The sequence below is a fragment of the Dicentrarchus labrax genome, unplaced genomic scaffold, assembly GCF_905237075.1.
Source record: "Dicentrarchus labrax unplaced genomic scaffold, dlabrax2021, whole genome shotgun sequence".
NCBI classification, from domain to species: Eukaryota; Metazoa; Chordata; class Actinopteri; family Moronidae; genus Dicentrarchus; species Dicentrarchus labrax.
In genome coordinates, this window is record NW_026136712.1 from 12,146,278 (window position 1) to 12,161,385 (window position 15,108).

General features: G+C 40.1%; 2 protein-coding genes across 4 annotated transcripts; both read left to right on the forward strand.

Annotated features, from left to right (window-relative positions):
* Nucleotides 1-90: 90 nt before the first annotated feature.
* Nucleotides 91-4,412, forward strand: atxn7l3b (ataxin 7 like 3b). 3 transcript variants are annotated; one of them, XM_051417604.1, is made up of 9 exons: nucleotides 91-207; nucleotides 762-810; nucleotides 934-1,057; nucleotides 1,182-1,314; nucleotides 1,598-1,769; nucleotides 1,926-2,026; nucleotides 2,156-2,178; nucleotides 2,607-2,652; nucleotides 3,437-4,412. In XM_051417604.1, exons 3-9 carry the CDS (start codon nucleotides 1,007-1,009, stop codon nucleotides 3,514-3,516), a joined length of 606 nt encoding a protein of 201 aa, XP_051273564.1. In that variant the 5' UTR covers nucleotides 91-207; nucleotides 762-810; nucleotides 934-1,006; the 3' UTR covers nucleotides 3,517-4,412. The 3 variants fall into 3 exon arrangements, with proteins under 3 accessions (XP_051273564.1, XP_051273566.1, XP_051273565.1); XM_051417606.1 differs by having other exon boundaries at nucleotides 100-207; nucleotides 3,417-4,412; XM_051417605.1 differs by lacking the exon at nucleotides 91-207 and adding an exon at nucleotides 321-405.
* A 756-nt stretch (nucleotides 4,413-5,168) lies between these two features.
* On the forward strand, nucleotides 5,169-14,688 carry smarcd2 (SWI/SNF related, matrix associated, actin dependent regulator of chromatin, subfamily d, member 2). Its single transcript, XM_051417602.1, has 13 exons — nucleotides 5,169-5,768; nucleotides 6,657-6,853; nucleotides 8,379-8,421; nucleotides 8,523-8,645; nucleotides 9,655-9,774; nucleotides 10,483-10,578; nucleotides 11,230-11,331; nucleotides 11,450-11,611; nucleotides 12,037-12,134; nucleotides 12,390-12,525; nucleotides 12,658-12,780; nucleotides 13,135-13,236; nucleotides 13,351-14,688. The coding sequence occupies exons 1-13, from the start codon at nucleotides 5,616-5,618 to the stop codon at nucleotides 13,402-13,404; spliced, it is 1,509 nt and encodes a 502-aa protein (XP_051273562.1). The 5' UTR covers nucleotides 5,169-5,615; the 3' UTR covers nucleotides 13,405-14,688.
* The last annotated feature ends 420 nt before the right edge of the window (nucleotides 14,689-15,108 follow it).

Sequence of the window (15,108 nt, forward strand, 5' to 3'; positions counted from 1 at the left end):
ACATTAATCAGATAACTACTACAAAGCCAAACAAAAGGCCAATTTCCCCCCACTAACTGTGCCCGGGGCAGCACGCAGTCACATGCTGGTGTGGATGAGAAAAGCCCCGGCAGTGCTGCAAAGGAAGCGCCCGGTGGAAACTCGGTGTAGCGATCGATTGCTACTGTCTGATCTCTATGATGTAAAGATGGATGCCTGCCGAAATAGGTAAATAAACACAATTAGCTATTTGCCTAGCTGTGATAGCGGTGCTCCTCGTGGATGTGCTTCACGAGGGGGGTATATACAGGGGGGTTGGGTTTTGTTTGTCTCCTTCAGAAGGGGTTTGTTCGCGGGGTTGAGAGGCGAACAGCCGCAGTGCAGCAGCGGTGTTAGGTTCGCGGACGAGCCTCGCTGTAGTCAAATGTAATTCTTAAACCATTCAGTCACCTACAAATGTGTTACATTGTATTAATTACTCCGGCCAGCTTGATACATTTTGACACGTTTAGCTCCTAGCTTTAGCCGCTGTTGACCTGGAGGTTTTGTGCCTCTCTTACAAACCCCTCTTGGCACGTTCAAATCCTCCAGCCTATTCACAGCCACGCTCTTTGTTTTCTTCGGCAGGGTTTTTGGCTAAGCTACTCTCCTTTTAGACCATAATGCTCGGACCCGTGGCAGGGTGGTGTTGTGAAAACGGAGCTGGCGTCGTGTTTGGCTCCGTCTGATGTTGCAGTGCCACAACACCGACGCTAAGTGCTTGTGTTTTGTGTTATTCGCAGGTTATAAACGTGGGAAGTGTCTCCCCGGCAGTGTTTTCAACGTGCAGTTGTAAGTAGCTGCATCTCATCCAAGGCGTCAAATGTTCACCACGCACTGACATTCATTGGTTTAAAGACAGGATTATGGGGCCACTGTGCTGCTAACTAACTGTGTTTTCCCTCCTGCTTGCAGCCCTGTTTTGGCCGATGCTTGCTGCGCTACAGCATGACCACAGCAGCGTCGGCTCATCTGGTAGTTCTGGCAAATGAAAATGGAGGAGGTTTCAATGTCCAGCCTGGACAACAGCAAGCTGGAGGTACAGGAGAGCAAGGTTACAGTGTTAGAAGTAGCTTTGGAAATGCACGTTACATTTGCAAACAGTGGTCTGACTTGTGTTCTCTCTCCCCCTCTCCTCCCTGCCTCCCTCCCTTGCCTGCCAGGGCCTAGCTCAGGACATCCTGTCTGACCTGGTGGAGGATGCATGCCTGGGTCTTTGCTTCGAGGTCCACCGGGCCGTCAAGCAGGGCTATTTTTTCCTGGATGACACGGACCAAGAAAGCATGAGGGACTTTGGTGAGCATGACTTTGTCTTTGACTTTGTCTAAGGGACTCGGGGGGGTTTCTGGTGAAATAAAGATAAAATATTTCTCAAGCTGCCACACTGTTACCTCAGGGTAGTAAACAATTAATTTTCTTGTTCACATTAATGACACTAGATTATAAAAAAGGCTAAAAATAGCAACAGTACATTCAGGCAATGTAGGTTTTTGTGTATTTTGACCTCCATCCGTGTCCGTTGTACGTAACTACACCACAAAGCAGAAGCGTTTTATCAACCGTTGCTTTCAATTTCCAGAAATCGTGGACCAGCCGGGATTGGATGTGTTTGGCCAGGTGTACAACCAGTGGAAAAACAAGGAGTGCGTTTGTCCCAACTGCAGCCGAAGCATCGCTGCCTCACGCTTTGCCCCCCACCTGGAGAAATGCCTGGGGATGGGACGCAACAGCAGCCGCATAGCCAACCGCAGGTATGAGAGCAACACAAGGAGAGTTCTTCTGAGAGTTCTCTCTTCCTCTGTCCTGTTAGCTCAATAATCTTCACCCTCAAAAATGTTGTTACTTGCAGTGAGTAATGCTGAGTCACTGCGTGCGTGTGTCATGCCTTATTCTTTTGTCTTTTACAGAATAGTCACAGGTAACAACACCAACAACAAGTCAGAGAGCGACCAAGAGGATAACGACGACGTCAATGATAATGACTGGTCTTACGGGGCAGAAAAGAAAGGTGAACTGATGCTACCTTTTGCCCTTTTTTTTTAGTGGTGCTGAATGTTGATTGCCAAGATATTCCTCAAATGAAGTTGGACATATGTGAAATTACTCAAATCTAAAATGCAATGTCTTTCTTTTACAGCCAAGAAAAGGAAATCTGATAAGGTACTTTTCATTTCATTGTGAAATCCTAACAATTAGTTAACATTGTACTGTTATTATTATCTCCATCATTCTCTAATTTATATTTAACACATTTAACACAATATTTCTCAATAGGGATGCACTGATACTCCTGTTTTTTGAGAAATACAAGTACTTATGTTCCGGTACTTGCTGATACCGAGTAGAGATATAAGTACTTCTACAATTCTACTTGATAACATCTTTTATTTATACCAGATGCTCCTACCTACTCACCTAAGGAGAGGTTCCATAACATTTCGCTACCATAAAGTAGTATCTGAGTTGTTTTGTGATTACAGTTACGGGTACATGAGCACAGTATCAGACTCGGTATCGGTGCAGCCCTGTTAATCATTACTCCTGATTTATCTTCTCAAACTAAATTATATTTTCTTTTTCCACCTCAGAATCCAAACTCACCCAGAAGATCCAAATCATTCAAACATAAGAACAGTAAGTGGAAATGAATCCTTAAATCTCTTCTTGATAGCTTCTCTGCAGTTTTTGCTTTGTGTACTTTAAATATTCGTTCAGTTTTACGCAGCACCTGCTAAAATATAATACAACAATTATTGTGGGAATATTTATAATCCCAGCACATCAGGAACACATGTCAGCTCATGTAATATTCCTGACTGATTTCATGCTTCTATTAATCTTATCTATGAGGCTAGGAAACACTAAATACGCAATAAAATGCTACAACCTTTAGAAGATACAGTAAAACATTTGAGTTAAATTAAGTAACTGTATTTTGAATGTTTGCTCTCGACCCTTTTGCATGTTGATGTTCCCAAATTGCAGAGAAAGTCACAGGAACATCAGCATCAGTATATCAGTATACTGCCTATGTATATAAGATCGCTGTTAGTGATATACACTGTGACCAACCAGGCTAAAATGTACTACATTTTTACATTATTAAGTATGAAATATGTGATTTTTTTTTTATGAGCTCAGATGTTTTATGACACTAAAGGAGATAATTCTTTTTTTTAAAGTGATTTTTATCACAATTTGTACAGCTATTATATTAAATTTATATATTCCTGCTTAAAAGATACCTAAATGGATCCCAACCTGTCCAGTAAATGCATGCCTAGATGAGGGTCCATGGTTCAATATCGTTTTTGAATATCTGTCTCTTGTTGATCAGAGAAATGATGAAATGAAGTAAATACTAATTTTAAATTGTGCAATTGTCTGGTGACATCCAGCCTCGTGTTTATTTCCATAGGCATGATGGGTCCGAGACGTCGCATGGACAACCAGGAAAGCCCGCGCATGCTGATGAAAGATGAGGCATTCCCTCAATAACACACTCAGCCACAAACACACATTCTCTTACCACGGTGTGTGTGCATACACACAGAACGGGAAAGACCAACAACACTTCACCCTCAGTTCTTTATGTTGTGAAATCAATGGACGTCGATGTTATACGTGACATTTATGGCGTTTGCTGCTCTGCCGAAGCAGTTCAGACCTCCCACTGTATACTTGACTGATTTATTTTTTTCTTTCTTCTTCACAAAATCATTGTACCAACACTCAGTTTTTTTTTTTTCTTTTTTGTAGTTCATTTTTGTTTCAGAAGTTTTTGCTGGAGTCCAAAATAATGAATATCACCATATACGATTTCACTGCACAGAAGTAGGTGTAATTCATTCGGTGGCCAAGCAGAGGCAGCTGTGTGAAGAGTGAAAGTGTGCACATACAGTATGTTGTTTCTTTAAAATACAGAACTGATTAGCCATTAGGTGTACTTCTATTTCCTCACCTTTTAAAATGTCATTCTTTGAAAAAAAATAATGTCAAAGACAATCATAACTAATGGTTTGTCTTTTTTATTTTCACATTCACTGTCAGGCTCATAGTTCTCCAGTTGAATTACAATAACAGTGTGTGAGAGAGTTTGTCTTTCACCTGTGGAAACTTGTTTTAAAAATGTTCATGATGAACCCCTAATTGTACAAGCAGGTATTTGTTGCTGAAAGCAGGTTCGTTTTGTTTCATTTTTTTTTTTTTGGTGGATAGACTGGCTTGTTTTCTAGCATTCAAAAAAATGTCTTTGTATCATGTGTTTACATTGTAAAGGGTTACATATATCCTTGGTGTGAAGTGATAGTGTAAATATTCCAATAGTTGAATTGCTGCTATCATGGCTCAGTTTGTTTCATCTGTCTAGCATAATAAATGATTTGTTACCTGTCTTTATGTCTCTGGAACCTTTTAATAGGCACTGAATACACCTCAGTAGCCCTGGTTGAGTACTTACTAATAAAGGAGAAATGACCAACAGAGGAGGCTGTTGATCAAGTTCTAGGGATGTTTCAGTTTTTTATATTTTCATACACCTATTGTATGAGACATGAAGTGTTGCTTTGAGAAAGTGTTGTTTTTCCACTTCATTCTCAGGTAATTGAGAGCTTATAAACGCAACAAAGTTCACAAAAATGGAGATTTTACTGTAAGGAAAATCTTCTGAATGGAGCTGCCAAAACTGTAGACTGCCAGTTATGCTGCCTTCATTCGCTCCTCCAAAACTCCGAAATATGAGCTTCGATACAGTTGCGTGTGTAGGTCATAGGGCTGGTTGAAAATTAACGTTTAAATTGGGGGGGGGTCCTTATTGCAGGCTACAGTCTAATGTGACCATGTTGTGATGTGAGCTAATTCAACATTCAAGTGGTATTAATAATTACTAGAATCTGACAGGATCATATGTTGCGATGGCAGTTTTTATGTAGAGGCAAACAGCCAATAATGGCAACAAACAAAAAAAAAATAGCCACAAAAAATACAGGTATTAATTAAATACACAACTACAAACGCAACTACACATCATTTCTAATGTGTTCTCGCCAAGAGCATTAACGTTAGATTAGGCGCCGAAATTTGTAACATCGAAATGTCCGATACCGCTGAAGGCAGCATTTTGCATTTTGTTTTTTTTTTGTGTGTGTGTGTGTGTGTGTGTGTGTGTGTGTGTGTGTGTGTGTGTGTGTGTGTAGGCAGTTACAAGAATACTTGGTATCTCTTTAGACACTCACAGTTTGTCGTAAGTCAGACTATCATGTGTTTCATTAGCCTCACAGTGAATTAGCTGCTAGTTAGCGATGTTAAGACTCGGGAACCAGCGGAGGAGATGACAAACGACCACTCGGTGCCCAGACAAGAAGCAGCTGTAGGCAGAAGCAAATCCCGGAACTTGAACCGATAGGAAACGAGCTAACATTAGCTAGCTTTTTGTTGACAGTGTGCTTGCTGTCAAACCAGAACCGACCTCATTTAAAGTCTCTGTAGTTGGTTAGCTTTGCTACTTTTGGGACTCGTACCTGTGACGTTTAGTAGCCCGCTGTACTTTTATTTGGACCGAAGTTTCCGTCACTTTGAACCACTTGTGGATCCAGGAGATGGCATCAAGAGGAGGCTTCACGGGTCCTCCGATGAATCCCAATGTGCACCCCATGAGTGTTGGGCATGCTGCGGGCATGAGGATGCCAGGCATGCCTCAACCTCCTGCGGGATACCCCCGCAGCCTGAACAGCGCTCCCCAGTACCCGCAGGTTGGTCTATGCATACATTGTCTTTATTAAATAACGGTGGGGGAAACTGAGCTAAAGGGGATCTGACCTGTGGATTTATTAAAAGTTTATGTTACCTTGCATGCTTTTCAGAATAAATGCAGTTCTTCATTTTGGTTTAAAGAAAAGTTTCCAGTTAAAACACAGTGAGCCGACAGATATTAAAGTAAGAATAACCTTAAAGTTCATCAGACTTAAATAAAGGGCTACTTAAGGTGCTACTTCCGCATTTGAAACAGGTATACTTACTGCCAACAATAAAATGAGTGTAACTTTTTTAATTTGGTGTTTATAGTGAGTGATCATTCTTTTCCCCCTTTTTTTTAAATATATAATTTGATGTTTTATTAAATTTAGTTTGACATGCCAATGTTTCGTGCATTTGTGAAAGAGAATATCACGTGGCCGCCCTGAGCGCCCTGTCAGTTAGCTTGAAAACAAAAGTAAGTTTTATCATCACCACCATCTGTCAGCGCTAAGCCTGCATGTATTATCCCAGTTTTGCCACCATCTGTAGCTTCATGTGGTCTTTAGTTATGATGCACCATTACAGTTGTGCCATGTTTGTCAGTTTGAGCCATATGGGTCCACATATTACAGGAGAGACCAAACAAAGCAAGCAGCACTGTTAAGGGAGAAAACTCACCTATTTTGTTGATATATGAATAATAATAATAATAATTTGTTTTATTTCAGACTATAACTACAATGTAAAACAAGATAAAGGAAATCATTTATTTCTGTATTTTCCTTTCATAATCTACTAGAACAGATTTGTAGAAAGAAATTTGTTCAGCACACAACAGTGTTTTTTCCCTGCAATTCTTATGAACCTGAAATCATCGCTTCGGCTTCCCTTCTTTTCTCTAGCGCTCAGGGATGCCACCCAGCAGAGTGGGGGGCCTCTTAGGGTCAATGGGGGGTCAGCTGCCTGGTCCTTCTTACGGTGGTGGGAACATGTCTATGCGGCCAGGCATGGGGCCTCCAAGCATGGACGCCTCAAGGAAGCGGTTCCTTCACCAGCATCAACAGCAGCAGCAAGAGGCGCTGGGAGGCCTAAGACGAGGGTAAACTGTGGAGAAGTGAGATTGTTTGTGTGAGGGAAGGAGAGGACGAGGAATAATGCCAAGCTTGATTGACCACGACAGCCAGGGGCCAAACAGAGATTAGCGCTGCGTGAGATTTTGACTCGGCAGTTGTATAAATAACAGTTATTTTCTTTGTCAATTAAACTGTGGATTAGAAGTTCCCACAGCACAAGGAAACATTTGACAACAGTCCAAGCCAATACATTCAACATACGAGGATATAAAACAGAGAAAAGCAGCAAATCCTTAAGTTTGAGAAGCTAGAACCTGAAAATGTTTGGCATTTTACTTTTACATGTATAAAATGCTTTAATTAATCAGTTATTAAGATAGTTGCCAAATTGTATAAATTATTTGCCACGCCCCTTTTTTTACGTTAACAACAGTAACAGTGAATAATGCTAATTATGATATAATAAAACCAGAAAAGTGTTTGAGGATCATAAAAAATGGCTCCTGTGTATAAGAGGAACGTCTCATTATGAAAGTGAGTGTTTTTCCTCCTTATTCACAACACAGGTTTAAACAAACAGGATTACTTTAAGGACCTTACTACTAATGTTTTCTTCAGCCAGGACAAAAACTACAGCAGGAAGGATTTCTTTTTTTTAAAGAACTTTTTTAGTGGGTTATAACACTATAGTAGTCATAAAAATTCAGTGGCTAATTTTTCCGGTTGTGGCTCATTAACAATATAACGACGGCGCTCTTCGTTCAGGATGTGTTTTTCTCTCTGCAATCTGTTTGTGAAGTTTACTGTGCTGTTAAAAGCACAGCTCAGATCACACAGCACGAGGATAGGAGTATCTCATGACTGGCCTTTGCTTACAAAGCGGCAGACACGAGTGAGTATTTTTGACTTCAAACTGCTCAGTGATGCCACGCTCGTAAATGTGGCGAGCCATGATGTGAGACAGCATTTACAGTGTCTTCCACAATGAAGCTCTTGTCTTTAAAGGTTTATCTCATAACAACATTCTCAGTATAGGAGGATTAGTGAGCCAAAGGGCTTGAAGCAACTTCCTAAATTCTCATTAAAGAGCTTATAGTTAAATGCAATCATAATGAGGGGGAACTGTAATTTAATTAAAGAAACAAAACAGCTTTTATGAAGTCTCTAGCAATGATAAGTGGGAGCCTGTGGTGCTCATACGGGGGATGAAGAGATGGCACTGGCCAAGATTTTGTTATCGCAGGGTTTCACAAATTATTGATAATCAAAGGAAGTGAATGAGGCCTTTTATTAATCTTATGTCAGTGTATAGTCGGTGCCTTGTAAATTGTATAATGAAGGTCATACTTTTAAAAGCACAAATGCTAAATGATGAGACAGCATTGTACATAGAACAGTATGCCCTTGTTTGACTAAGTGATATTTGTAGCCATTAAACCCTCTATATTGTAGAGTCAATTCATGTGCCTTTGTTTGTTTTTTACTTTTTTGCAAATGGGCATATAATACTTTAGAAAGTATCTTATATTTTATCTTTTCTGTGTGATTTAGGGCTAAAAGACGCAAGATGGCTGACAAGGTTCTCCCACAGAGGGTAAGAATATGTTGACCCCCTGAATCATACTTCAAATGGATCCAATTTGATTACAGTGGCTGTATTCCCTTAATGTTCATGTCCTGCTATTGGCTCTTTAGATCCGAGACCTGGTCCCAGAGTCCCAGGCCTACATGGATCTCTTGGCCTTTGAGAGGAAACTGGATCAGACCATCGCCCGAAAGCGCATGGAGATTCAGGAAGCCATCAAGAAGCCCATTATGGTATTAATGATAACGAAAGGATATTGTGGGAAAACTTTCAGGCTTTATCATGTGCTGCCTCATCATAAGTTAATGTTGAAATTCTTAAGATTTCAAGCCTGGTGTATTTGGCAACACCCATCGTTATCGAAAGTAACAACAACAAAAAAGTACAGTTTAATAAAACAGCAAATTCTCCTCGGATGGCTACGTTTTTCAGAAATACAACAGAAGAGCAACTGGCAGTCTGTTTACAGTGCAGCCAAACAAACACATTGTTTTAATCAAGAAGTAAGTCAACAATAAGCAATGTAATTTCATGCTCCATACAGTGTGACTAGTTTTCCACTATCTTCAGCAATAGTTCTGCTGAAGAATTGGAAGTGTGCAGCCTGTCAGTACTCTTCATCTAACAGCTCGCTGTGCCTGGTTTTGCAGAAATGTAGAACGACTGTGGTTAGCGCTAACCTGAGTGCTGAGTATATTGAGTTCCTGTGGTGTCTTCACAATAAAAGCAACTCCGTGTATAGTCAGCTTAATGTTTTTAATGTGAAGCAGCATCAGTAGGAAATGTTGAGTTTGCATGAGCAGTAGTGAGAGTAAACAGTAAACAGTGTAGCTATGAAATTAAAGCAATAATACTGGATTATATGCAAGCATAATGTCCTGTGAATCCTTGGGCTTAGGTAATTTGATCCAGCATGGGAATGGCGGACTCCGCCACTGACAAAAACTGTATTATAGAGAGGGAATTACAGAATGTAAATCAATTGAATGGCTATTGGTGAAAAAATGCCACCTATAAATAGTTAATTTAAGTTAAAAATTAATATCTTAAGAGCTATAACTTTAAATTGTCTTGGTTTATCAATTTGTTTATGATCCATTTCCATCAATCACCAAGTGCAGCTTAAAAAGTCTACTTACCAAGTGAATCTGATTCAGATTTTTTCATGGTTCATTGTTTTTTAGTACAAGTGTTTACTGGAATTCCTGATATATCTGCCTGTTCTCTATCTCTATCACACAGCAAAAACGCAAGCTCAGGATCTACATCTCTAACACGTACACCCCTAGCAAGCCTGAGGGCGAGGAGGCGGAGAAGGTGTCCTCATGGGAACTGAGAGTGGAGGGCAAACTTCTGGAGGAAGTAAGTGAACACTCTCGGTACATCTGAATCTTGCTGTTTCACCATCGTCCCAGTGTGGTCTGATTCCAAAGTATTCCAGTCTCTGTTATTGTGTTTCTGAAAACTTTAGTCACTGAGCTGTTTGGCCTGTGTCCTTGGCTCAGACCACGCAACCAGATGTGTGTTTACAGCTCTCTCCACTCCACCCTTACTGCTCCTAACACACACACACACACACACACACACACTCACACACAAGCTCATGTTCTCTTTTGAAATGAGGAATTGAAACCACTAGCCGTTACATACCATGAGCTGACATGCCTCCCCTCCCTCCATCAATTCTAGCTCAACTCATTGTGTCATCTGGGGCCACATGAAGGAGGATTTTTTTCCTCTTCTTTCTTTCTGTTAATTTTTCCCCTGGCTCGTTGGTCTAGGCATGCGTAGGAGTGTTGCATGGAGTAACAGAAAAAGAAAAGGGACGTGAGGGAAGGAGTGAAGGGGGTCATGTTGTGCAAACAGACTTTGTTGGAGCTGGGGAGAGGGTGGGAGTGCAGCAACAGCTTTTTCTAGTTCTCTACAGTTTTGTGCTTTCGCCACCCCCAATGTGGTCAGGGCTAAACAATGCAGCTGCACGGACTGACACAACACAATAAGAAGACATACATAGATAGCAATCTTGTTACTGTCTTTTCACACTCTTTTGTATTTTCTTTGTATTCTTAGCCTGGCAAGCAGAAGAAGAAGTTCTCATCTTTCTTCAAAAGCCTGGTGATTGAGCTTGATAAGGAGCTCTATGGACCCGACAACCACTTAGTAGAGGTATGACATCATTTTTAAGGCATTTGATGCAACCACCTTGGAACATTTTAGGCACACAGGCACCAAAATGTTCTGAGACTACTATTGGTTCATCGGCCCTGCTACATTTTTCAGCCCTAGTCAGAAAGTGGAGTTCAGCTGGAATCTTTAAAACTTTTGGATCCAATCCTGTCTGTTCTTGTTTGACAGTGCAGGGGAGGATTATGAAGAGCTCTTGAATCTGGAGAATATCTCACCATGTTAACTCCAACCTTGTGTGACTTAGGTTTGAATTCATCCCACAGATATATCAGTTAGCTTGACATATTGACACACCACAAAACACATTTTGTCTAATTTACATAACTGAGTATGTCACACGCAAAAACAACAGCGGCGAAAGAAATAATTTATAGTAATACATACGTAATGATTGCAGCATTTAGTAAAACTGGCACTGAACTAATATTGTCCTAGAGCATTTGCTTGTACATGTCTGCTTGTAGATCCACTATTTGTATTTATATCTGTATACAGAAGCCACAAGTAAGGAGGAGTAAATTGTGAACTGTGGAGGAACATATTTAGATCAGTTAATTTTAGATTTTAATAGCTCTGAAAAAAAAAAATGGAAAAAGAAATCAGGTCTTTTTACCTAATTTTATCTTTCAGTGGCATAGAATGCCCACCACTCAGGAGACGGATGGTTTCCAGGTCAAAAGGCCTGGTGACGTGAATGTTAAATGCACCCTTCTGCTCATGCTTGACCACCAGGTACCATCCATTTACTCAGTTACCATCTTGCAAACAGTTGTATGACTTGCTTACGTACTTTTCTTTTTTCAAACAACATTTTCTTTGCCCCAATGTTTTTTTTATCCCCCTCCCCCAGCCCCCTCAGTACAAACTGGATCCACGTTTGGCTCGTCTGCTGGGTGTGCACACACAGACGCGGGCCAGCATCATGCAAGCTCTTTGGCTCTACATCAAGAACAACAAGCTGCAGGATAGTCACGAGAAGGAGTACATCAACTGCAACCGCTACTTCAGACAGGTAATGGATGGTTTTGAGGCTACGCCAAGCAGCAAAATGCAAGCTCACTACTTAACACATACACTGTTGCTTTAACGCTTGAATACGCTTTAAAAATCAATTGGTGTATGGATTATATCAAATGTGCAGATTTGTTGAGGGATTGTTTTTGTTGTTTTGTTCGCTCAATAGAAACAGACTTCCAGCTTTTGTTGCTAAAACTGGATGTAAACAGTTAGAGAATTAGAAAACCTGCATCACACAACAAGTCTTTAGCGCTGTGACATGCGAAAGTCATATTCTTGTAAAAATAGGATTGTGCAGATGATATACATCTGTTATATTGGGTTTGTAATGTTTTAATGCTTGTTGAGAGACAAAGTGACAACAAAACATTACCTTTAGCATGTCTAACTTTCTCGGTTTTCTAACCAAATGCTGTCCAGATCTTTGGCTGTCCTCGCATGAGGTTCTCTGAGATTCCTATGAAACTGGCGGGCCTGCTGCAGCACCCTGACCCCATCATCATCAATCACATGATTAGGTAGGGGAGTGTGGATCATTATCCATCTTTCTGTGTTTGTGCACATGTTTTTTCTATATGTGTGGGTGTGTGTGTGTGTGTGTGAGAGAGAGAGAGAGAGAGAGAGAGGGAGTATTTCCAGAGATTTAGGTTTTTGCTTATAATGAGTGAAAATATTCACTCCTGGCCTGTTCTTCTTCTGCCCTGATTATAGTCTTTAATTATTATTAATTATATTTAATTCTGTTTTGCTGTCTGTGTGTCTCATCTGAGCAGTGTGGACCCCACAGATCAGAAGAAGACTGCATGCTATGACATTGATGTGGAGGTGGATGACCCACTGAAGGGCCAAATGAATAGTTTCCTGTCCTCTACAACCAACCAACAGGAGATTGCTGCTCTGGAGATGAAGGTAAGGCCTGCCGGTCCATCACAAATGTCCGCAACTCACTGGCTTTTAGGGTAATAGTAACTAACAAGGGGAAAGACATTTTGTCTGTTTAAGATGTCTCATCTATTGCTGTACTGGTTGTGCTCACTGCAGATTCATGAGACTATTGAGTACATCAACCAGCTGAAGACTGAGAGAGACTTCATGTTGAGCTTCAGCAATAATCCACAGGACTTCATCCAGGACTGGCTCAAGTCTCAAAGCAGAGATCTGAAGGTAAATGCTCCCACCACTAACTTACTGTACCTGTAACCTTCTTCTATTCCACTTGTTTGAACTTATATGGCTGTTGTATCTTCATAACAACCCTATCAAATGTTTGTTTTTGTGCACATATTTTGTGTAGTCAGATAATTTTACACGATCGATTGCTCACGTTAAATGAAGGTCAATGCTCAGACAAAAATGCGCTCCAGGAGGTACAGTGATTACTAATTGGATCCATCAAGTAAATTGACAGTGTATTAGTCACCCTTTAAAACTTTATTTTGGCATTGGGTATTGAAACTGTTTTCTATATTCATGAAATCGTGGTTCTTCGTGTTTAATGATGAATTTCTTTTCCACCAGTTGATGACAGATGTGACAGGAAACCCAGAGGAAGAGAGGAGGACTGAGTTCTACCAGGCGCCCTGGGTACCAGAGGCAGTGGGCAGATACGTTTACTCCAAAGTAAGGAATTACGCAGCCTAATCTCATGCTTAATAATGTACATGTTTGATAATTGTAAGGATTCAGTAGATTGTTTTTAGTTCACACTGACACTGTCCCCGTCTTTGGTTTCAGGTGCAGCAGAGAAGACAAGAGTTGGAGCAGGTGCTGGGCATCCGACTCACCTAAAGACATATTCCAGAGGAGTCACAGCCACTTGACTCATCAAATGTCTCTTCAATTGAAATCGAGTTTAGCTGAGGGAGAAATAAGCTAATGTTGGAGCTTAAATGTTCACAAAGCCATCCTCTCTGGTATGGTATGATAAGCCAGCTTCTGCGTGGGATCTTCGTTGTCCTATAGATAATAATTCAAAAATCAACAAAGTATATGGGACCAAAGCGATGATTAATGTGTCCTTAATAATACATTTAACTTGCATTGCCATTTTGAGCCTGTTCAAATAATTGTTGCCTTGTTTTGCAATATGTTTTCTTCATGGTACATTTAAGCATTGGTGCTGTCTAGGTGTTTTTCAACATCACCGTTTTGTGCTATTTTGTTTACCTTTACATTTGAAAGCCATAATCTTCAGAAAGGATGAATACCTGATGTCCGGTAACACCTCAATGAAACGAGATTTGGGAGGCATCCCAAATATATATCCATACTTAAAACCATTTTACACCAGCAATATATATTATTTTTTATTTCAGAAATACATTTAGAAAATATGGATTATATTCTACAAAAATGTAAGAATTCTTAAAATGTCTCATGACTTAGATAGGAACTAATAAGCTTTTTATGCCAGGAATCATTTCACAAGTTTAGATTCTGTTTATTTTTAAATATTGGTGGATATATCATTTGAAATAAAACCTTTCTTTAGTGTGTAAGAAAGCAGGATTTCCAGGAAAGCTCTACTTTTGGGAAAGATTGAGCTCCTTTTTGGTTCACGGACAGGAGTCCACTGTGTCCAGCTGTAATGCAGCAGCTTTTGATTGTTTACATGCTATTTTCATTTGTTATTGGGTTTTTTCATTGTTTTAATGCCAGGAAGAAGAACTGTTTGGATTGAATGATCCATACTTCCCAAGAGGGTGAACTGGTATTAATAAAATAGGAATGCAGTTGTAGCGTGTCAACTAAACAATGCACCAAAATGTTGTGTACAGTTTAAAGTTTCATGTGTTAACTTTTCATTGAAATGCTTTTGTGTTGAGGTTTTGCATGAGAGGACCTCCTGAATTTCTTTAAACATTCCATAATAACAGATATCAATGTGCCAAAATTTGTTTGTTTTTTTAAGAAGGCACTCAGAATTTAAGAAATATTGTGTGTACAAATATTTGTTTTGTACAGCCTCTTTGTAAAATGTTTTGCATGTTGTGTATCAATCAAAAGCCTTTATCTTTTATACATTTGGAGGATTTTTTTTTTTTTTTTTTACAATAAATATACTTACAAATGTTTGTTATCCTGTATTTTTCATAATCTAGAACATATTACTTTATATTATTATCTTATACTCTAATTAATAATGGTGTAGACTTCCATTCATACCCTCTACAGCCTGTCTGATCAAAGTTGGGGTCTGACTGTGAGTGTGCATGTCAGGGCTAGTCGGAGAGCTCAGGTGCCTCTGAGCAGCGGTTTCAACAGGTATGGCCGGTCTTACCTGTCTCTTACAGTATCTACCACTCCTCAAATAACGGCCAACACAAACACATCCTCTTCACATGCCCGAGTCTCCGTTTGAAAGGGGACTGATAACAAACTGCAGCATGCTGTTTATGTAAGTTAACTACGCTTTCTCTAGGCGTTATGATAACAGAAACAAAATCATTTTAAGAGCCAAAACAACACGTTAAACGGTGGGGACTTAAAATG